This window comes from Cydia pomonella, chromosome 9 (genome assembly GCF_033807575.1).
Source record: "Cydia pomonella isolate Wapato2018A chromosome 9, ilCydPomo1, whole genome shotgun sequence".
Taxonomy (NCBI): Eukaryota; Metazoa; Arthropoda; class Insecta; order Lepidoptera; family Tortricidae; genus Cydia; species Cydia pomonella.
Genome location: NC_084711.1, coordinates 11,725,061 through 11,748,946, shown reverse-complemented (window position 1 = coordinate 11,748,946; position 23,886 = coordinate 11,725,061). Strand labels below are relative to the sequence as shown.

Below are 23,886 nucleotides of genomic sequence, written 5' to 3'. Positions count from 1 at the left end.
GAAATAAAAATAGAAAGTATTGTTAAATGTGTTCTAATATCAACGTACAATTATTGTCGGTTTAGGTAATTTTCATGTTCAGTACTAATGATATATGTTTACTCGATTGTTAATTAATATGCAAAAACATGTTGAGTAGATACATATTTTTATATTCATGGATTGTTATTGTTAACTAGTTTTAGATGTTTTCGAAATAAAATGACTATGTTATTGTTATATTTACAGTGGTTTTATTTCTTATTATGAGTGCCAATAGTTATAGACACAATACTTGTAGATATATTTTTATAAACTTTGTTTAAAGGTTCAATCTGTTAAACTTTTTTACACTTGCTATGATCATGCAATTGTGGATGAAAGGTTTACGATCCTGGTTTATGGCTAATATAAATAATATGTTCTCTTAAAGTCAGATATATGTCAATGCCAAAGGAACAGTTGCAACATAAATAAATAGAACATTAAGTACCTAATCAATTTAACGGTATTATTAGGCTATTCCCGTAGCAATCACGTTCATTCATATAGCTATTACGTGTAGGCATGATCCAAATGGAAACTACCAGGCGTCATTGTATCTTGAATTGTTGGCACGGATTTCGGTCAGCGTCCCAGATGTCAATAATGGTTTTAATGTTCCTATTTTACTGGGAATTGTCCAAGTTATCGTCATGAAGGAACTGTTTTGCCCGATCGCAAACCCACTGGGGAGAAAGTAATTAATTTCAGTCGTGATCCGTCCGTGCGCCGGCACACTGTTCTGCGAATATAAATAAAACTGCTTGAGATTGAAAGCCAATAATAAAATTGGTATTGGGCAGCGCATGTTTTGAGCGGCGGACGTTTTGCTTTGTGATAACCGAGGATTGTGATTCTGAACGTCATTAAAGTAAGTGGTAAATTATCAATTAACAAAGTAATAAATACTACAGATCTTAGAGAGAGAGATTATGCTAAAAAACTGTTTACCTAGAACATGCATGACAAATAAATAACAACTCTTAGAGAGTTACACCCCAGTATATAGGCTCTATTAATGTCTCGGTCATCGTAATCAATAATTAATACCGTGAAAAAATAGATCTACTACCTACCTAAAGCTACTTCATGTAACCTATGTATAACGATGTACCTATTGCAATCGTCTCATAAAAATGCTTTTGATATGTTGCCAAGTAATATATGTAAAAAAAAAACAGTGCCTAAATGCGCAGTTCTTATTACAGCTTCATAACGTTCGAATAACATTTTCTGTTATTTCAGTGAATCTTGACAAATATCTTTGTTGTTTGCCTTGATCTCATTCAATGTAGGCATGCAACAACGACTAACACTTTTTGTTTACTTTGCTGAAAGTAGGTTAACCTAAATGTTGCTGAAGACAGTTTGGCTACTACATTTCAGTTCTTAGTCAAGTATTAGATCATGGTCGTCATGGTCATCACGTCGCGTAATTTTCAATGGCACAGAAAATCAGATGGTTACAGTGTATTTTCCCCACCACCCCCCTTTTTTGTGATCTGAGCTTTTCATTTTGATATAACATTAGACGTAGCTACAACTAGTCTATTAATAATAATAAAAATATTTATATTTTATTTATATATCAAGGATTTAATGAAATAAAGTGATAGCACTTAAACAAGTATTATTTCTGCCCTCGAGCCGGAAAGCGACATTTCCACCCGCAGCACTAAACGAAGTTGCCGCTTTTCGGCTCCGTTGAGCAGAAAAATAGTATATACCTCGGCCAGTAAAGAACAGCCCATTACGTATTGGCTAATCAGATGACAAAGTTTTCCATGGGTCAACAATTTTAGGTAAAATGGTATTACAATTCTTAAAAAAAAAGAGCACACTGTAGTTAAAAAGCTTAGGAAAACCACCGGACAGTAAATTTCTCTGTCTATCTGGAGTAAAGTTCTTTATACATAAAACATGAACTGTAATAATTGGTTAGTTAATTAATGCTGATGTGTCCACAGCACCACTATGAGCCGCAAAGGCAGTGAGGAGGTTCCGGCGATCGAGGGGGCGCAGGAGGAGGAGTTCGAGGAAGAGCAGTATGTGGACGTGAAGTCGCTGCCGCTGCGGCCGCCGGTGGCCGCCGCGCCGCCGCCGCGGCCGGTGCGCCGCCCGTGGCACCCCGTCATGTGGGACAGCTCCATCATCGGCATTCCGCCACCGGACTACTCACCGAACGCCGATGAGGTATGTTTGTTTATCTACACACATATCATAAACCCTCTATGATGCATCCAAAATCTGTAAATAATGGCCAACATTACGATAAACTATTTTGTTACAACAAATTTCTTATCTGTGATGAGATGATGTTGTAATTGCTTCATAACTACATCAAAATCGATGTGGTTATACATTCAAATTTGGAACATCTCGAAAAAAAAGCAATTCGATTTGACCTCTATTCTAATATCAGTCGAGATGCCTTTTTGTTCGAAATGAAATGTCAATTGCTATAATTTTGACATAACTATCTTGCATGTTAGTTTATATCGAACGATACGGAAATAAGCCCTCGACTCTAGTTTGTCTGTGAATAGAAAAAAACTACGAATGCGTGACATGCGTGAAAAAAAGTTTAAAAAGTTTTCATTTATCGCCATTTGACGTACAGTTATCTTTTAATTAGTTTTAAGTATAAAATTAATATGTTTTGTAGTTTTTAAAGTAACAATTGGAAAAGGTGCGTGTAAAATGAGCGATAAAAATATTTCGGTGACGCCACCACATATCCGCGAGTTCCGCCAAGAGAGCAAAGATGCTCAACGTTGGTTATAATTTGGGTTAGTGAATATATCATAGACAGTTTATAATATGTGTGTAGATAAAATAGTGTATGTAATTGTACATAATTAGGCATTAAAACACTCGTGTGATCTTTTTAAGTAACTCACATCGTTCGTTTCATAAACCCACACTCGTGTATTTTAATGCCTTTTATTATGTAGCAGTCACATAAACTACTATTTACTTAGCAGCGTCTTGCTGGCACACAGTCGCCGCATCCGGAAAGAGCATTATTACCACTGCCTATATTATGTATGTTTTATGACATTGACCTACGGACTCTCAATTCGTAGCCAGTTCAATAAAAGGTACCGTCAACTGCGGTGAATAGGGATAAAAGTTGACGGTACTTTAGACGAAGTGTAATGTTATATGTAGTTTCAACTTTCAAGTTGATACCTTTATAATTTTTTAACGTTCCTTAGAATAGCACTTTAAAGGTCAATTTGCGATGCCTTAGACTCCTTAGATCTTCAAATGGTTTAATGTTGGCTTGACGACACAAGAATGTGAAAGATTGATAAACAACTAACAAGCGTGCTAGATTGACCTGCGATGAAGTCAAGAATAGCGCTACATCAACGAAAACAAAATTTAAAGACCACCTATTAATTAATCTTTGATCGTCGCTAGCAAATACGTTTCTTGGCCAAAAAAAAGGAACTAATTTATCTTTTATAATTTTTTCTCGTCCAAATTGATAAATGAATGTATAATACACATTAAAGGGATGTATTTATTCGGGACGCGTCTTACTAGAGTCGGAGCCAGACCGTGCCATGCTTGTCTGTAGCGCAGTCTATCTTACACGCATTCGAAAGCGGCGCCAATGTGATAACCAGCGAAGACGAGCCCCGAGTAAAACTTAGAATAGATTTAAATTAGATGATGTTTCGCATATGTTCTTCTGTTGTCCTATTTGTCAAGAACATTTTCTTCATTCAAGTGAATGTTATTGTTTTTACCAGGGTACAAAACCAGACGGCGAGTACCCGCATAAGCAGCGCCTGCGCAACCTGAAGCGGCTCGTGGCGGAGGGCAAGGTCAAGCCCACCAAGGAAAACCTCATCTTCTTCCTCTGCAACAAGTTCGCCGTCTCCGAGGAGAGGGCCAACAAGATTTCCTGCTAGGAGTCCCCTTTCAAGTTTATGTGTCGTTCGTGAAATTTATATACGACATTTATCATATTTTACGTTTATTTACTCTCAAGTGTGATATTTGTAAGCGTTTTGCTATAAAATTTTTGAATAATAAACAGGGTTGTAAATATAAAAAATAATATTTGTAAAAATCTAGCCTTGTAACTTTAATGTCTTCTTAATCATAAGAAATGCAGTTATTGCAGCGTCCTCCGCGTCAACATCACTCGTTACATGGACTCGAGTTTTAAAATGTATGCCATATGTGTTTCGAGATAAAACGGATCGGAGGATACATTTAAAATTGACCCTCGATCTTGAATATTTGAATTCGCCGCCGTCTACAGATAAATAATATCGAATCAAGTGGAACAACAGTTAAGACTACGGTCAAGAAACTCAAGTCCGGGTAGGTACATATACTTTATATTCTTCATAAAAATTATCTACACACAAGACTTTAATATAAACAAAATCGAGTTTCTCAGATATAACTTACGCAAAGAATTAAGATCGCCGGGCGCGCCGGGGCGGGCGGCGGGGCGGGCGCGGCGCCGGCGCCGAAGGGGCTCTGTACACGCGCCGGCGGCCGCGCCGCCTCACGCTCGGGGCCGCACACCCGAGCGCAATAAATTAATCAATCTCTCGGGTCCCCCCGGCGGGGCCGCGCGAGTCTAATCGTCTCTATGTGTAAAGTCCTCGGGCACGGGCACTGCACTGCACTGCACTGATCACTGGCGCGCCGCCGGGCCGGGCTGGGCGCGCTAGGTGGCGGGCGGCGGCGCGGGCGGCGCGGGCGGCGGCGGCGCGGCGGGCGCGGGCGCGGCGGCGGCGCCCGGGGCCGCGCCCGCCGCCGTCGCCGCCGCGCCGCCCACCGTGAACTCCTCGTCCTCCTCCTCCTCGGGGTCGAATTTCAGCATCAGCTGCTTGAACTGGTGGTGATTGAAACAGTATTAGACAGGGTTATCCATTAATTACGTGAGGGCTTTAGGAAGGGAGGCTGTCAAGCCCAATCTCACGTAGGGGAGAGGTGGGGCTTGGCAAATATCATGCATTATTTTCTGGCAAAAAATTGTGTAAAAATTTGAGGCAATCAGGTTAATTTAAAGTAAGATTTCTAGCTTTGGTTTCATTGCACCTAAATATCATAATGCCATAGTATTTATTGTCCTAAATTTCAAAACAACTTAGTGCCAGAATGCCTTAATATCAAATTGTGTCCTTTTTAAAATGGCCAAATGTGATAACGACTTTTATCCATATTGTCCAAGTCTCGAAATACCTAAATGTCGGCCGGATTTCTTTTTTAAATATATGTATTAGGTATAACTATATCTCAAGAGCATTTTTATAACCTTTGTCGTATTAACAACAATATTATAACACTTTTCTGGACATAGCACTCATTATTACATGTAATTTGTGATGGTCAAAAAATCCTCAAAAACCCCTCACGTAATCAATGGACGCCCCCACCCGCGTAGAGAAGTCTCAGTTTATTGTTTTGACCTGGACCAGGAAGATGTATAAATGAAACCTTGCCGGCGTCATTCTTACACGGAGCAAAGAGTTCTTGGTTGTAAAAGATGTACGAGCGCATTCTTAATGTGCCTATACATTATGTATGGCAGAAGCGATGGCGTCCGTCCGGAGCCGGTCGCGTCCGCGGGGAGCCGACCAGCTTGCGACCGAACAACTGTGAAATGCGCGCCTACTTCACCCGTTCGGTGGGATGCGTACTTATCAAAATATCGATCGCATGTTTTGACAGCTAGAATAGATGTTTTGTCGTCACTGGATTGCCAACGTCAATAACCAGAGTTACCGCATAATATAGTGAGCTTTAAAGCGCCATCTACATCGGCTGTCAAAGCCGAAGCACGAACCTATGCACAGAAGGAGGATTGGTACTATACGGAACGGCCACGGAGGGGGAGGGCGCATTCATAAAAAAGATATTTATTATTAGCTTAAGATTGTACAAAATGTACGTAGCAATTTACGGGTTGCTTGAAACATAGAGGCAATAGGAATGAATGAATGAATGAAATTTCACACACCAGTGGAAAAAGTAAGGAGTTTAGAGATAAAAAATAAAAATGGCGCTGATAATTTCACACTGAGTGCGTGGCCTCTCCATATAGGTAGATTTATACCGGGTGTAGCCTGTAACAAAATCAATAAACTACACTGTAGGCTGGACTCCACAAACTGACCAACATTTGATCAGCGACTTTTAAAGATAACTTGTGTTTTTGTTTTTTAGTACGTACGTTTGTAGTAGGTTTGAAACCTTCACAGTCTTTTGCTAGGTAACTGGCAACGATTATGTATTTGAATTCAGAAATATCGCCCTGTAAGATGAATAAATATCTGCAGGCGAGCATTCCGAAGGTGGCAATCATTAAGAGTAGTCGATGTTTGTGATCTAACTGATTTATAAAAAAAATATAAAATCAGAAATCTATGTCTGCGTTTATCTTCCACTACAATCTAGGCGACACCCCTTTACACTACTCATTATAATTTATTCTAAGACGCAGTGTGTTGCGAATTTTGTTATGTTTAAAGCGTGACAAGCAACGTCAATAATACTAATGATAGCTTACATTGAAAAAAATGTTTAATTTGTATGAAAAAGAGAAAATCGTTACACTTCGTAATTTCTAAAAGTTTTTAAGCAAACGTTTTATCGTTTGAGGAGTACAATCTATCTTTTAATTATTTGGTCGTGTTACAGAAAACACCCGGTATAAAAATTAAGAATCCTATGACACCAACAGCTGTCAAACTACGGGGCAAGATTTTATCTTATAATCTTAGCTTTTATACATCTTGTACAGTCGCTATAAGATATATCGGAGCGCACAAGGTGCTCACAAATATTTGAACACGCCTCTATTGTCAGGGCGCTAGAGTGCGTGTTCAGATATATTTGAGCACCTCGCCCGCTCCGATATATCTGATGGTGACTGTACAATCAAGTAATCTATGGGTTAGGGTGTGTCAGAGCCACGTGCAACCAATACCTCGAGATAATCGTCGACCACAGAGCAGCCGCACTCGTCGAGCTCGAGGTCCTGCGGCTCATCGCATAGTTGCACGATGGAGGGTCGCGGCGCGAACTCCGGCGCCTGTCGCCGCGACTCCGCCTTCTCGTACACCTCCAACTCTCCGGCCAGTACGTCGGAGCCACGTGCGCATACCTCGAGGTAGTCGTCCACCAGCCGACAGCGGCCGCGCTCGTCGTCCTGCGGCTCGTCGCGTAGTTGCACGATGGAGGGTCGCGGCGCGAACTCCGGCGCCTGCCGCCGCGACACCGCCTTCTCGTACACCTCCAACTCTCCGGCCAGTACGTCGGAGCCACGTGCGCATACCTCGAGGTAGTCGTCCACCAGCCGACAGCGGCCGCGCTCGTCGTCCTGCGGCTCGTCGCGTAGTTGCACGATGGAGGGTCGCGGCGCGAACTCCGGCGCCTGCCGCCGCGACACCGCCTTCTCGTACACCTCCAACTCTCCGGCCAGTACGTCGGAGCCACGTGCGCATACCTCGAGGTAGTCGTCCACCAGCCGACAGCGGCCGCGCTCGTCGTCCTGCGGCTCGTCGCGTAGTTGCACGATGGAGGGTCGCGGCGCGAACTCCGGCGCCTGCCGCCGCGACACCGCCTTCTCGTACACCTCCAACTCTCCGGCCAGTACGTCGGAGCCACGTGCGCATACCTCGAGGTAGTCGTCCACCAGCCGACAGCGGCCGCGCTCGTCGTCCTGCGGCTCGTCGCGTAGTTGCACGATGGAGGGTCGCGGCGCGAACTCCGGCGCCTGCCGCCGCGACACCGCCTTCTCGTACACCTCCAACTCTCCGGCCAGTACGTCGGAGCCACGTGCGCATACCTCGAGGTAGTCGTCCACCAGCCGACAGCGGCCGCGCTCGTCGTCCTGCGGCTCGTCGCGTAGTTGCACGATGGAGGGTCGCGGCGCGAACTCCGGCGCCTGCCGCCGCGACACCGCCTTCTCGTACACCTCCAACTCTCCGGCCAGTACGTCGGAGCCACGTGCGCATACCTCGAGGTAGTCGTCCACCAGCCGACAGCGGCCGCGCTCGTCGTCCTGCGGCTCGTCGCGTAGTTGCACGATGGAGGGTCGCGGCGCGAACTCCGGCGCCTGCCGCCGCGACACCGCCTTCTCGTACACCTCCAACTCTCCGGCCAGTACGTCGGAGCCACGTGCGCATACCTCGAGGTAGTCGTCCACCAGCCGACAGCGGCCGCGCTCGTCGTCCTGCGGCTCGTCGCGTAGTTGCACGATGGAGGGTCGCGGCGCGAACTCCGGCGCCTGCCGCCGCGACACCGCCTTCTCGTACACCTCCAACTCTCCGGCCAGTACGTCGGAGCCACGTGCGCATACCTCGAGGTAGTCGTCCACCAGCCGACAGCGGCCGCGCTCGTCGTCCTGCGGCTCGTCGCGTAGTTGCACGATGGAGGGTCGCGGCGCGAACTCCGGCGCCTGCCGCCGCGACACCGCCTTCTCGTACACCTCCAACTCTCCGGCCAGTACGTCGGAGCCACGTGCGCATACCTCGAGGTAGTCGTCCACCAGCCGACAGCGGCCGCGCTCGTCGTCCTGCGGCTCGTCGCGTAGTTGCACGATGGAGGGTCGCGGCGCGAACTCCGGCGCCTGCCGCCGCGACACCGCCTTCTCGTACACCTCCAACTCTCCGGCCAGTACGTCGGAGCCACGTGCGCATACCTCGAGGTAGTCGTCCACCAGCCGGCGGCGGCCGCGCTCGTCGAGCTCGTCGTCCTGCGGCTCGTCGCGTAGTTGCACGATGGAGGGTCGCGGCGCGAACTCCGGCGCCTGCCGCCGCGACACCGCCTTCTCGTACACCTCCAACTCTCCGGCCAGTACGTCGGAGCCACGTGCGCATACCTCGAGGTAGTCGTCCACCAGCCGACAGCGGCCGCGCTCGTCGTCCTGCGGCTCGTCGCGTAGTTGCACGATGGAGGGTCGCGGCGCGAACTCCGGCGCCTGCCGCCGCGACACCGCCTTCTCGTACACCTCCAACTCTCCGGCCAGTACGTCGGAGCCACGTGCGCATACCTCGAGGTAGTCGTCCACCAGCCGACAGCGGCCGCGCTCGTCGTCCTGCGGCTCGTCGCGTAGTTGCACGATGGAGGGTCGCGGCGCGAACTCCGGCGCCTGCCGCCGCGACACCGCCTTCTCGTACACCTCCAACTCTCCGGCCAGTACGTCGGAGCCACGTGCGCATACCTCGAGGTAGTCGTCCACCAGCCGACAGCGGCCGCGCTCGTCGTCCTGCGGCTCGTCGCGTAGTTGCACGATGGAGGGTCGCGGCGCGAACTCCGGCGCCTGCCGCCGCGACACCGCCTTCTCGTACACCTCCAACTCTCCGGCCAGTACGTCGGAGCCACGTGCGCATACCTCGAGGTAGTCGTCCACCAGCCGACAGCGGCCGCGCTCGTCGTCCTGCGGCTCGTCGCGTAGTTGCACGATGGAGGGTCGCGGCGCGAACTCCGGCGCCTGCCGCCGCGACACCGCCTTCTCGTACACCTCCAACTCTCCGGCCAGTACGTCGGAGCCACGTGCGCATACCTCGAGGTAGTCGTCCACCAGCCGACAGCGGCCGCGCTCGTCGTCCTGCGGCTCGTCGCGTAGTTGCACGATGGAGGGTCGCGGCGCGAACTCCGGCGCCTGCCGCCGCGACACCGCCTTCTCGTACACCTCCAACTCTCCGGCCAGTACGTCGGAGCCACGTGCGCATACCTCGAGGTAGTCGTCCACCAGCCGGCGGCGGCCGCGCTCGTCGAGCTCGTCGTCCTGCGGCTCGTCGCGTAGTTGCACGATGGAGGGTCGCGGCGCGAACTCCGGCGCCTGCCGCCGCGACACCGCCTTCTCGTACACCTCCAACTCTCCGGCCAGTACGTCGGAGCCACGTGCGCATACCTCGAGGTAGTCGTCCACCAGCCGGCGGCGGCCGCGCTCGTCGAGCTCGTCGTCCTGCGGCTCGTCGCGTAGTTGCGCGATGGTGGCGCGCGGCTCGAACACCGGCGCCTGCCGCCGAGAAATCGCCTTCTCGTAAACCTTCACGCTCTCCGACGGCGAGTACTGGTTGATTTTGCTGTAACAAATATGCTACATTGCAGATGCACACTTGGTAATGAAAACCTTGATGTTTTACTATCCAAATTATCATCAGACCTAGCTAAATCTGCATGGCATTTAAATAAAAAAATAATATTCGGATCCTCCTCCTTTTTTAAATCCAGGGTATGAAGAACGCTAAGAATAGTAATGGCTGTATCAGGTACTTGTTTTGTGTAAAAGGGATAAGAAAAATGTAGTGATACTGACGCGTCGGTGAACCCGTAGAGCTGCTTGAGGTGCTGCTTGAGCACGAGCAGCAGCAGACAGCCGCGCGCCTGGCGCATGGCGTCGGCCAGCGGCCGCGTGCACTCCGGCAGCCGCGCCACCAGCGCCTCCGCCTCCTCCTCGTCCTCCTCCTCCTCTTCCTTCTCCTCCGAGCTCGTGCTCACCAGACCCTACGATAGAGGTTATGAATTTTTTGTTATGGGACAATTTTACATAGATCGACTTAGTTCTATAGTAAGTACTAGACGACGATAGAGTAGTATTGGTATAATATACCGGGTGTTTCCTGTAACACGAGCAAATAATTGAACCATATATGGTACTCCTAAAACGATATAACTTTTGATTAACAACTTTTAAAAATTATGAAATCTTTAGATTTCTTTTTCATACAAAATTAATATTATTTTCAATGTACGCTGACATCAGTGTGTTTGATATTGCTTGTCACGCTTTAAACATTCGCAATACATTTCGTCTTAGAATTAACTTCAATGTGTAATAAAAATCAAAACTTAAGTTATTTTTCAAAGTTGTTGAACAAATGTTGGTCAGTTTAAGGAGTACAGCCTACAGTTTAATTTATTGCTCCTGTTACAGGAAACACCCGATATAGTTAACTATAGTTATTTCACGCCACTGTTCGGAAAAGTGGCAATAGATGGTCTAAAGCCAAGCTGGAAATAGCTGTAGCACCTGAACCACCACTACTACAATGTTTCATTGTTATCATCTGTCATTGGTGATGGTAAAAGGTCTTTTTTTGGCGCAACTTTTTCCTTCAATAATAAAATTAGGTTATTTATAGGACCAATTACATGTTACAAAAAAAAGTCAAAAACATTCAGTTAATTTTTTTTACAATTATGGCCTGGACGCGAGTCCTTTAAGCCACGCTTAAGGCGTTTTTACTTTTATAACTGTTTGTGTTTTTTTAGCAAAAACGTAGAGTCGGTTTGAAGCAAACAACAGAAATACGCCTCTTAAAACTCATAAAAAAAGTAAAAAAGGCCCATCAAAGGCACCGGAAAATACTTACTGAATTGGATAGTATAAATTGTGTTTGACTAAAAAATACAATAAACACGTATCTACCCTATAAAAATGAGTTCTTCTAGTGAAGAAAATACAAATGTTCCTGGCAAAAATACATCGCTTTCTTTCAACAATTGTCGTCACGCCAATATACATATTAATTTCTATTAAAAGTACTTATAGTCATGCAAATGTTTTCTTATTTCCTCGCAGTAGTCGTGAAAAGCAGTATGTAATGCCTCGGCCGGAAACGATAAAGATGGACTCGTATTATTTGAGGTCAAACTCACTCGTCCATCTTTAGGCGGTTTTCCGGCCTCTCCTACAATATACTATATATAAAAACAGATAAAAACTTATATACATAGAAAAAAATATCCATAACTTAGGACCGAATATTTTCGATAAACACACAAATAAATGGCCTAACCAGGATTCGAACCCGGAACCTCCTGCTTCGTCGGCGATTTTGTCGCGAGGGCACTAAAAGATTTTCCAAGCGAAGCGAACGATATACGGTGATGATGTGTTTTTTTGACAAGCGTGTCAGGCGAATAGTATCAATGCCTAAAAGCAAGTATACCATAGGGTATACATTTTTTTATGTACCACGTCGGTGGAAAACAAGCCCGCCTGATGGTAAACAGTAAACGTAGCTTATGGACGCCTGCAACTACACATGTGCGTTGCCGACCCTTTAAAAACCTGTACACTCCTTTTTTTGAAGGACCTGTAGCCCCTAAAGAAAACCTCGGCAGGGAGCTCATTCCACAGCTGGGGCGTCCACGGGAGGAAATTCCTCTGAAACCGCACAGTGGGCGACCATTTAGGTTCTAGATGTGAGGGTGTTCATCCGACGGCGAGCGGTGCGGTGATGGAAAGCGTCAACATTTCGTACAGTGCGCCATTGAGAACCAAGTTTTTAACATTGCAGACAACATACCAATAATAACCTGCGTAATTTAGTTGGGTTCATTTTTGCCCAACAAGCCTTCCTGGGGGAACAAAAAGACTAGTACCGTTTTGACGCGGCAACGCAGTACTTTTTAAATGTTGGTAAAAATGTAAAGCGAGAATATGATAATAGCTCTGTATTTGTCTGCCTACTAAATTCCACATCCCTTTCGTTTATCTCCTAATACAAACTTGCTTTTAGGTCAATATAATATAATTTAATTCATAAAACTAACCAGCCTACCTAGGGCCAAACTAGTAAAATTTATTAAATTACCTCACGAAAAACTTGTAGTAAGTTTGATCCGGATGTAGATATGATGATGTCGATGTGATGAATTATAAAAAGTGGTTCATCTTGTACTTGATACGGGAAGTAACTCAAATTATCTGCCAGGTACAACATTTGATCCAAAGGCGCAGTCTGGAAACAAGTTTATTTATGAACATATACAATATTTATACAGGTGTATACAGTATTGAACGATTTAATGATATGCTGCTTGATTATTGGAAACTGACTGAAGAATGGGTACTTACGGAAACATCGTCAAATTGCTTAAGTAACGATAAAACCAGCGCCCTCCTTTGCGGTCGTGTATTACGTAGTAATGAATATAAAAATCCATTCAGAGACGAAGGCAGTTCGTCTTGGTCTTTTTTCCTGAAATGGCATAACAAGTTTAGTAACTTTTCATAGTTAATTAAGTCTTTCAAAAATGTGTAATGTCAGTCAAGTTACCTAAAACCTCGAATGACATCATTCTTGGCGCTGGTCTGAATTATTTTTTGTAACTGATAAGACAGCTTGATGCCAAGTTGCGCCTTCATATGGATGAATCCAGGGTATTTCTTATCTATTTCTTGTAAGTTTTTGTCTGCTGCGTGAGACACTGTCACTTCCAAATCAGTACTCATGCAGATCAAATAGGGAACAATCTGAAAAGAAATAACTAAAGTTTATTGAAAAGCCCAAATAGATAAATAATAATCAATTGAAAGTTGATTAGTAATTCCTCAATCTCACTTTATTCTATGCAAAGTGTGAACTTGATAAAATGCGATTATCTAAGGCTTCCTTCTAATTAGGCGTTCTTGTCTAGACTGGAAACGGAGATCACACGAAATACTGATTTATTCATGGATAGTGATATAATGTGGCATTATTTTATTTTTTAAGTAAAATTTAGAATAATTTCCATGTCAAAAACTGATCCAAATCGCATTGTTATAACAAATTTACTGGTCAATGATTACCAATTACATATAAATGGCATATTGGCTATGTGCGAAGATGGTGTACTTGGTGGTAGAAAATATGAACTTTCGTTTTCATGTTCAAGGCGGGGCCACTTCGTTATAATAACAATAATTATTTGTACGTTTAATTATTCAGACAACAAGATCCACATATTTGTTAGTATTATTAAAGCTAAAACCTAAAATCTATGTTAATATCCGTAACTAACTAATAGGCGGGTCCACAGTGAGGCGGCAAGTGCGTTTTCACTCGGGCGAGGCACGTCTACACTGGCCGGTTTGTGCGTGAGGACATTACCTCGCACGTACGTGCTCACTCGCTCGCTCAGTGTGGGCCCGCCTATTAGTTAATAATTTAATTTCCTCACACACAAACCGGCCAGTGTAGACGTGCCTCGGCCGAGGCGGCGCGTGCGTTTTCCTCGGGCGAGGCACGTCTACACTGGCCGGTTTGTGCGTGAGGAAATTGCCTCGCGCGTATGCTCGCTCTGTGTGGACCCCGCTAATGACAACGTATTTTTAATTAAATGTTGCATTACTGAGCACTCATTCCTTACAGCTTATGTCTTCAGGAGGCTGTTCGGGTTGTCACGTATTCTGTTCAGAAGCGATGCCATCTTTTTACGCAGCACAGCACTGAAACTATCTACACGTGCTTCCGCGAACATGGTGGATGCACTGCAGAACCGTGACAGCCCCAGCAGCGCCCTGAAAGCATTATTATACTGGACGTGCAGAGAGCTGAGCGACCGTTGCGTACAGCTTACCTACAGTGCAGCCGAGTACAGCGAAGTGCAGTATGTTCTAAAGAGCGTAGTTTTGACTGCAGCTGTACACCGCGCGAATCTGTGGGTCAGCATGTTCGCCCGTACCGCCAGCGCTCTGCGCTCCCGCTCTACATCGACATCATCTTGTACATGTATGAAAAAATTGCCAGTTTTAGCTTCTGCTGGGGTGCAGGAAGGAGCTGAGGATCTCCTTCGGGTGCAGCTGGACAGTGTACCTGCACGGGGTGCACGAGCCCCTGCGCCAGCACGAGCTGGACGACCTTCATGGCGCTGGAGCGCACCAGCGTGCTGGGGTGCAGGAAGGCACCGAGGATCTCCTTCGGGTGCAGCTGGTGTGTGTAGTGTAGAGGTGACAGTGTACCTGCACGGGGTGCACGAGCCCCTGCGCCAGCACGAGCTGGACGACCTTCATGGCGCTGGAGCGCACCAGCGTGCTGGGGTGCAGGAAGGCACCGAGGATCTCCTTCAGGTACAGCTGGATCACCGTCGAGGCCATGCCCGATGACACGTCGCCCATCTCCTTCAGGTTTTCTAGCTTCGATCGCTTCGACCCTGTCAGAACAGAATAGCTAATGTTTATAATAGGAGCAGTAAAAATCTTTAAAATAGTTTTTTTTTGTATTTTATTTAACACACTTATAAGCAGAGCGCGGAATTGTCGCGGCAAAAGAGAAGACTGTCGCAATTTAGCTAGTGTTAGAAACATTTCTTTAAAGATATCGGAAGTTATGTAATAGAAGAAAAAACGGTTCACCAAATTAAAAAAATATAGAAGATAAAAAAAATTACGTGCCTTTTGTATAAAATTAAATAGAAACAGGCAATTTCTTCTTCGAAATCCACGTCAGTACACACAGCAGCACATGACATTTTATTTAGTTTGTGATAGGTGATAGCAATAGGAATAGATAATCATTAATTTTTCAACATTCTCTGATTTCTCTGGAAGTAAACAGTTGACGTTGAGTGAAGTTCATTCAGTAGCATAAACGGCTTGAACGAAACTGTTTCTACATAATTTTATGCAAACCTAACGTTTATTTATTTATTTGGTTGACCGTTTTTTATTCCATTATCGATATCGATAAAAAAATGTTTCTAACACTAGCTAGATTGCGACGGTCTTTTGTTTCGTCAGCTTTATATAACCAAATGAAATATGTAGTTAATGTTGAAACAGAAAACTAAATATTTTTATAAGAATTTTCAAACTTACATTCTTTGTCTTGTCTAATCATTCTTTGTTCTTCCTCTTGTAAATACATTTCGACATTCCTGAGCACGTCCGCTTTCATTTCTATAGGCGCGAGGTCAGAAGTTAGCAGCTGGTGGTAAAACTCTTTGAGTTCCGGCCTTAGCATAAACTCGTAATGCCTGACGCAAACGGACCCCATCGCTTTAAGTGTGTGTGACACAAAATCCTCATCTTCCAATCCCACAAAGAACATCAACGTTGTGAACAATTGTTCTTTGATGTCAATCTGGAAAGTAAATAAAATTCAGAACTTGAACTTCGATTATGTGACGCCGAAAATCCAATAGGTAGAGCCATTTAGAATGTAGATATTTGTATTAGAATTTAATCAGCAAAATATAGTTTGCCTGTAGTGCTTTGGTAATGACAAGAGTAAAAATCGTCGCCCTAGTTCACAATCGAACTAATTACGTGGAAAATTTGGTCGTAATATATTTTTCTTGCGTACTGTGGTATTAACTATAAAATTTTCGCCGTAATTAGTACGATTGTGAACTAGGGTGACGAAATGATATTTGCTGCTTATTAATGTAACTTACTGCAAGGCCATCAATGACTTTGGGGTCCGTGAAGTCGAAATATCGCAACAAGAGGCCCACGATGAAGAGCGACCGTCGGAACTGAGGCCTTGCGTGCAGGGTGCGCGTTATGTCAGGGTTCCTCTGCCAACTCGACTTCCATTGTAGAAGTATTCCTAAAACCAAAGGATTAAAATTATATCTTGTTTTACATTGTAAAATTTGTACGATCTATTTTGACAGAATAGGATGCGAGTGACCAACTTATGAAAACTGGGGATTTTCTTGCTGTAATTATGGTCGGTCTGTCTAAAGCAGTATGATATATGAATATAGAAATATTATCCAGATATGTTGGAGAAAGCTATTTAAATTGAAACGTCTTTTAAATGAGCTGATACTTATTATTATGTTTATGACCTGCCTTTCTCCTTTACCCGTCAATGTTAAGTGAATGTTTGTGAGAAGGTTCGATAAATATTTGCAGGCGGCGATGACGAGCTGAACGCGCTGCAGGATCACCTTCACGGCGTTCTCCTCGAGCTGGGCCGGGAACAACTAGAATCTAGCAAGAACGTGTGCGACATACCGTGGTACTTGTTGAAGACATCCCGGATGAGCTTGTAGTTCCGCGTGAGGTTGTTGACGATGGCGGCGAGCAGCGCGATGCAGGCGGCGATGACGAGCTGGCCGCGCTGCAGGATCAGCTTCACGGCGTCCTCCTCGAGCTGGGCCGGGAACAACTAGAATCTAGCAAGAACGTGTGCGACATACCGTGGTACTTGTTGAAGACATCCCGGATGAGCTTGTAGTTCCGCGTGAGGTTGTTGACGACGGCGGCGAGCAGCGCGATGCAGGCGGCGATGACGAGCTGGCCGCGCTGCAGGATCAGCTTCACGGCGTCCTCCTCGAGCTGGGCCGGGAACAACTAGAATCTAGCAAGAACGTGTGCGACATACCGTGGTACTTGTTGAAGACATCCCGGATGAGCTTGTAGTTCCGCGTGAGGTTGTTGACGATGGCGGCGAGCAGCGCGATGCAGGCGGCGATGACGAGCTGGCCGCGCTGCAGGATCAGCTTCACGGCGTCCTCCTCGAGCTGGGCCGGGAACAACTAGAATCTAGCAAGAACGTGTGCGACATACCGTGGTACTTGTTGAAGACATCCCGGATGAGCTTGTAGTTCCGCGTGAGGTTGTTGACGATGGCGGCGAGCAGCGCGATGCAGGCGGCGATGACGAGCTGGCCGCGCTGCAGGATCAGCTTCACGGCGTCCTCCTCGAGCTGGGCCGGGAACAACTAGAATCTAGCAAGAACGTGTGCGACATACCGTGGTACTTGTTGAAGACATCCCGGATGAGCTTGTAGTTCCGCGTGAGGTTGTTGACGATGGCGGCGAGCAGCGCGATGCAGGCGGCGATGACGAGCTGGCCGCGCTGCAGGATCAGCTTCACGGCGTCCTCCTCGAGCTGGGCCGGGAACAACTAGAATCTAGCAAGAACGTGTGCGACATACCGTGGTACTTGTTGAAGACATCCCGGATGAGCTTGTAGTTCCGCGTGAGGTTGTTGACGATGGCGGCGAGCAGCGCGATGCAGGCGGCGATGACGAGCTGGCCGCGCTGCAGGATCAGCTTCACGGCGTCCTCCTCGAGCTGGGCCGGGAACAACTAGAATCTAGCAAGAACGTGTGCGACATACCGTGGTACTTGTTGAAGACATCCCGGATGAGCTTGTAGTTCCGCGTGAGGTTGTTGACGATGGCGGCGAGCAGCGCGATGCAGGCGGCGATGACGAGCTGGCCGCGCTGCAGGATCAGCTTCACGGCGTCCTCCTCGAGCTGGGCCGGGAACAACTAGAATCTAGCAAGAACGTGTGCGACATACCGTGGTACTTGTTGAAGACATCCCGGATGAGCTTGTAGTTCCGCGTGAGGTTGTTGACGATGGCGGCGAGCAGCGCGATGCAGGCGGCGATGACGAGCTGGCCGCGCTGCAGGATCAGCTTCACGGCGTCCTCCTCGAGCTGGGCCGGGAACAACTAGAATCTAGCAAGAACGTGTGCGACATACCGTGGTACTTGTTGAAGACATCCCGGATGAGCTTGTAGTTCCGCGTGAGGTTGTTGACGATGGCGGCGAGCAGCGCGATGCAGGCGGCGATGACGAGCTGGCCGCGCTGCAGGATCAGCTTCACGGCGTCCTCCTCGAGCTGGGCCGGGAACAACTAGAATCTAGCAAGAACGTGTGCGACATACCGTGGTACTTGTTGAAGACATCCCGGATGAGCTTGTAGTTCCGCGTGAGGTTGTTGACGATGGCGGCGAGCAGCGCGATGCAGGCGGCGATGACGAGCTGGCCGCGCTGCAGGATCAGCTTCACGGCGTCCTCCTCGAGCTGGGCCGGGAACAACTAGAATCTAGCAAGAACGTGTGCGACATACCGTGGTACTTGTTGAAGACATCCCGGATGAGCTTGTAGTTCCGCGTGAGGTTGTTGACGATGGCGGCGAGCAGCGCGATGCAGGCGGCGATGACGAGCTGGCCGCGCTGCAGGATCAGCTTCACGGCGTCCTCCTCGAGCTGGGCCGGGAACAACTAGAATCTAGCAAGAACGTGTGCGACATACCGTGGTACTTGTTGAAGACATCCCGGATGAGCTTGTAGTTCCGCGTGAGGTTGTTGACGATGGCGGCGAGCAGCGCGATGCAGGCGGCGATGACGAGCTGGCCGCGCTGCAGGATCAGCTTCACGGCGTCCTCCTCGAGCTGGGCCGGGAACAACTAGAATCTAGCAAGAACGTGTGCGACATACCGTGGTACTTGTTGAAGACATCCCGGATGAGCTTGTAGTTCCGCGTGAGGTTGTTGACGATGGCGGCGAGCAGCGCGATGCAGGCGGCGATGACGAGCTGGCCGCGCTGCAGGATCAGCTTCACGGCGTCCTCCTCGAGCTGCGCCAGGAACACCTCGCTCGGGTGCTCCATCAGGGGCACCACCAGCTCCAGCGTCGACGCTACCGTCGACGTTATCTGTTGCTCGTATTGGTTCTGCGCGTACAAAGTACTATTTTATTGACAAACTGAGAAAAGCTATTTATTATTTTAAGCAATTGGGATGATGCCACATCTTGATAGTCACATAAACCTATGTAAGCAGATAGAAAATGAGCAATTTATCATAATAAATTGGATACTAAAAAATACATTTCTTTTTTTCCAAAAATGAGAAAAGGTACCCTTCTATTCCTCAAATTTCATTGAAAAATAGACTGTAAGGCAATTTCGTGCGTTGAGTACGATATTCATACTTAGATTGTAATTTTTGACTGTTATATTGATGTATTGCACTTGGTCTCCATATAGACATTTAACCCTAAAATACACCGGATCAAATGATACCATTATTAAAAACTTGTTTTCTAGCCTATTCAAATGACTGTGCCACTCACCTGGCATTTTAAACTCAGGTACGGTTGTAGAGTCAGGGCGTGATTAACTAATAACTGTGGTCTAATTTTAGCGAATAAATGTAGAGTGGAGAGACACGCGAGTATCCTTTGAGACGATCCACTTCCTGAAAAGTTAAATATTTATTACAATATTATCAAACACGACTAGGCGTAACACATTAATTTGAACTTTATTTAATGTTCCCCTTTTACCTTCAGCACTGGTTTCTTCTAATTGTAGTAAACTCTCAATAAGGCAGTCAACAATTTGTTGGCAGGCTACTAAAAGCGATTTAGGCGGTTGATATATAATTTTCGTGGAGTCATCTTTGTCCTCTTTCGGTTTGAATAACTGAAAAGAAAAGGGAAATTAATATAATAAATAATTAGGTAGTGATTACTTCGTGAACATTTTATTTATTCAAATATACTTGTATATATTTGTGATGTAAAGGTACCTAGTGATCGGTACTTACATAGCGTCGCACCGCATTAGTATTGGGAGCGTCATTAATAATGGCGTAAGGATGGTATTCCTGTCCAATTTCTTGGTCCAATGTGTGTTTGCATCTCACATTTTGCTTAATGAAAGAGTAAGACGCTATGCACATTGGTCAAAGAAATTGAACAGGTGAAATATCAACCATAGTGCCAACCACTATAAAGTACCTTTACCCGTGAAACGTCACAGATTTAATCATGTAAGATCTGTAAGAATATCCAGCAAAAGGCAGATACAACCTATATACCTACCAGCTAACCAAAGGTAATCTACTAAGGTTCGTAAGAAAGAAATTGTTTAAAGAAAATACAAATAATTTTTAAGAAAAAAAAACCGACTTCAATGAGGGAGACCGGTGAAAGAACGATTATTGTTGATTTTAGATTTCATACAAAGAAATTAAAAAAAGACAGCGTCCTACGGCTAATTATGTAGAAAAGGAGGTAACATGTTTTTTTTGCCACTGCACCCATATTTCAGATTTGCCCTATGGTTGACTGGTAAGATACCCGCAATAGGGTATTCGACTGTATTTAAGATCAATTATTTCACACCATGCATGAAATAAAGCACCAGATAATTATTAAAAAATTAAATAGGATAGAAATATAAAATTGTGCCTTGAAAACCTAACTGCTTGGCAAAGAGAACAAATTGCCTAACGTGAACTATGCATCATTGAAGAGTTCCGTTCTGTTCATCATCAGCAGTTCCACTTCATCAAATGTCACTTCTACAAATGTAAATACTTGATTTGTTAATGAAAATACTAAGATCACTATATACATGCCTTTAACATTTGAGGAGTTCCCTCGAGTCGTCATGGATCCCATCGTCAGAACTCGAACTTGACATTTTGTCTTGAAAATCTAATTTGCTTAACAAACACAGCGCAGAGGACAAATCGCCAAACGTGTACTATGCGTCGTTGAAGAGTTCCATTCTGATCATCATCAGCAGTTCCACTTCATCAAATGTCACTTTTTAAAATGTTTGATTTGTTACAGAAAATACAAAAATCACTATATGTATGCCTTTCACATTTTAAGAGGTCCTCGATTCCTCATGGATCCCATCATCAGAACTGAGTTTTGATAAAAACGGGACCAATCTGTATATATATAAATTCAAAAAAAAAAAAAAAAACAAAATCGGTTCAGAAATGACGGAGACGGAGGACGGCTTATGGAGTAACAAACATAAAAAAAAAAACATACAACCGAATTGATAACCTTCTCTTTTGAAATCTTGAAGTCGGTTAAAAAGTAAAGGCAGCCTAAAGTTCGCGTTCACAATGTGACATATAGAACAGTCGACTCACGCTCATCAGCAGCTGCTGGAACCACTCGAGGCCCATGTCGCGGGAGGAGATGACGACGTCGGTGATGTTGAGCACCTTGCGCGTCAGCGGGTCCGCGGCGTCCAGCGCGGCCAGCCGCGTCGCCGGGCACGGGCTGAACCACATGTTCTGGAACACCTGCGCAACCCTCGAGCGTTACGAGTACTACTCACTCCACTACCGACATATTATATTTATACTTACTCAAAATACTACTCAATTTATAATGATTGTATTAAACTTCTATCGTCTTATTACCTTACGTGCTGAATTTATTTTGTTGTACTTTTCTGTTTCACAATTGTTTAAATTTAATCTAATTGGCTTACACCTCGAATCACTTCCTGTTTAAATTTAAGTGCACCAAGATTAAGAATGAATCACAGAACGGTCGATGTTTATAACCCACATTCTCGCAAATAAATGTATTTCTATTTTACCTCCATCACCAGCTTGCGGATGCCCTCCTCGTCGTTCACCCGCCGGATCATCTTCACGCAGATCTCTGGGATCTTGGGGAATTCGGGGCACTCGGTGCAGATGTCCTTTAAAATTTTTATCACTCGTTTCCTCACGGACACACCCGTATCCTGAAAAAGGTTAAACATCATTAATGACATATAGGCAAAGAGCTCCTTAGGACTAGCGTTTATTTTTCACACTAAAGTGAATCTTGTCTCGACATTGCTGTTGCCAAATTTATCTTTTAGTATAAGTGATGCAGTACCAACGCCTTTCTAAACAAATATTAATAACTTAGCTAAATGTACAAATCACGATTAGTTTTCGCTTAATGATTACTTCTTTAATAAGAATGTAAACCATTCGGATGTGCATAGGAACATAAAAATACGTCTGTGTTCTACGTGAGAAAATAACGAGAATGTATTTGATATGATGAGGCACTTACTAGGATTCTATTGGAGAGCATTCCATAATACTTGTCGATGAGCTCGGGCCGGCTGAGCACGAACTTGCCGACGAGGTCGACGGCGGCCTCGCGCACGGCCGTGGACTGGTCGAGGAAGGAGCGGTTGACGCCGATCTGCATGTCCTGCCGCGCCAGCACGCCCGGGTCCGCCTCCACGATGTTCGCCAGGCACTTCATCGCCTTCGTTCTGATGGCGATCGTGTTCTCGCAGAGAATCACCAGTATCTTTCGTAAATACCGGTCGAAGCTCTGCGAGAACGACCGCTTCGATGCTAAGTATTGCGAGATCAATTCCGCTCCGCCGTAGTCGATGTAAGATTGCATCACTTGTACTTGAGTGCCGCCTTGGTATCTGAACGGTCTGATTTTCTCGAGAAAAAATGTTTTCCGTCGCTCTATCGTCTTGAATTTCTCCGCCGAGACTATAGCGCTGGTGTTGACTTTCCGTTCGGATTTAGTTTCGGCGTCGCTGTCATCGTCGTCGTCGGAGTCCTCGTCGCTGGTGTCGCTTTTGTGCCGTTTCTTCGATTTGTGCTTAGGTTTCTTGGTGGGCGAGGAGCTTTTGGGTTGCACAACCGTGTCCCTGTACCACTGCGTGATGTAGAAGTGCCGCGCACAGTTCCAGGCCTGGTCTTTCTGGCCGTTGACCGCGAGGTAGTCGAGGAGGACGCGTTGTAAAAATTCCGTCCTCTCCTCGTCTTCGTCCAGTCCCGCGGTGACGTTCTGAAAGGGAAGATAAAGTAAGTCTAACATCTCCCTACACTGAAGCAGCACATCCAACGTAAGTGTATAGAGCCTATTTATATAAAAATATGCCACATAACTTAATTATGATATTTTTCTGTGATTTTTATGTTATTTCCACTCAGAATCACGGAATTATGTTAAAACAACATCTTAACGACATTTTTTCTAATGAGGGTCGGATGAGCTGGGAATCCTGAATAGAAAAAAAGAAATCAGACTACAAAAGTGTTTTTTTTTTTTTTAAATGGTCGACAAAAATGGCATTATCAGTTCTGTGGAGTGCGGACGCGGACGGGTGTGCTCACCGCGGCCTGGTTACCGTCCTTCTCCTCCTCGGCGCGGATGTCGCGCACGACGGCGTCCATGGTGGCCAGCTTGGCGCGCGACGTCACGCTGTCGCGCCGCAGCCGCGCCGCCACCAGCCCCAGGTACTGTGGAGTGTGGACGCGGACGGGTGTGCTCACCGCGGCCTGGTTGCCGTCCTTCTCCTCCTCGGCGCGGATGTCGCGCACGACGGCGTCCATGGTGGCCAGCTTGGCGCGCGACGTCACGCTGTCGCGCCGCAGCCGCGCCGCCACCAGCCCCAGGTACTGTGGAGTGTGGACGCGGACGGGTGTGCTCACCGCGGCCTGGTTGCCGTCCTTCTCCTCCTCGGCGCGGATGTCGCGCACGACGGCGTCCATGGTGGCCAGCTTGGCGCGCGACGTCACGCTGTCGCGCCGCAGCCGCGCCGCCACCAGCCCCAGGTACTGTGGAGTGCGGACGCGGACGGG

At 46.4% G+C, this 23,886-nt stretch overlaps 2 protein-coding genes across 2 annotated transcripts in view; one reads left to right on the top strand and one right to left on the bottom strand.

Annotated features, from left to right (window-relative positions):
- The first annotated feature begins 617 nt into the window (after positions 1-617).
- On the top strand, positions 618-4,105 carry LOC133521388 (uncharacterized). The gene is made up of 3 exons (XM_061856328.1): positions 618-892; positions 1,989-2,214; positions 3,783-4,105. Exons 2-3 carry the CDS (start codon positions 1,996-1,998, stop codon positions 3,942-3,944), a joined length of 381 nt encoding a protein of 126 aa, XP_061712312.1. The 5' UTR covers positions 618-892; positions 1,989-1,995; the 3' UTR covers positions 3,945-4,105.
- Positions 4,106-4,357: 252 nt separating this feature from the next.
- Positions 4,358-23,886, bottom strand: part of LOC133521389 (nipped-B-like protein) — a 37,983-nt gene continuing 18,454 nt past the window's right edge. The window contains exons 14-28 of the mRNA XM_061856329.1: positions 22,346-23,089; positions 21,876-22,025; positions 21,418-21,573; positions 19,808-19,946; positions 19,595-19,719; positions 18,959-19,193; positions 16,171-16,325; positions 15,593-15,857; positions 14,738-14,928; positions 13,071-13,267; positions 12,869-12,992; positions 12,606-12,752; positions 10,322-10,509; positions 8,699-10,088; positions 4,358-4,885 (exon numbers count right to left, since the gene is read on the bottom strand). Of these exons, the coding sequence (XP_061712313.1) occupies positions 4,718-4,885; positions 8,699-10,088; positions 10,322-10,509; positions 12,606-12,752; positions 12,869-12,992; positions 13,071-13,267; positions 14,738-14,928; positions 15,593-15,857; positions 16,171-16,325; positions 18,959-19,193; positions 19,595-19,719; positions 19,808-19,946; positions 21,418-21,573; positions 21,876-22,025; positions 22,346-23,089 (4,374 nt within the window). The 3' untranslated portion in view covers positions 4,358-4,717. The remainder of the gene's footprint in view (positions 4,886-8,698; positions 10,089-10,321; positions 10,510-12,605; positions 12,753-12,868; positions 12,993-13,070; positions 13,268-14,737; positions 14,929-15,592; positions 15,858-16,170; positions 16,326-18,958; positions 19,194-19,594; positions 19,720-19,807; positions 19,947-21,417; positions 21,574-21,875; positions 22,026-22,345; positions 23,090-23,886) is intronic.

Excerpts from the sequence above, each read along its gene's own strand:
- LOC133521388 (XM_061856328.1), top strand. The coding sequence starts at position 1,996 with ATGAGCCGCAAAGGCAGTGAGGAGGTTCCGGCGATCGAGGGGGCGCAG. Across the intron at positions 2,215-3,782 it reads ACTCACCGAACGCCGATGAG|GGTACAAAACCAGACGGCGA; the intron begins GTATGTTTGTTT and ends TGTTTTTACCAG.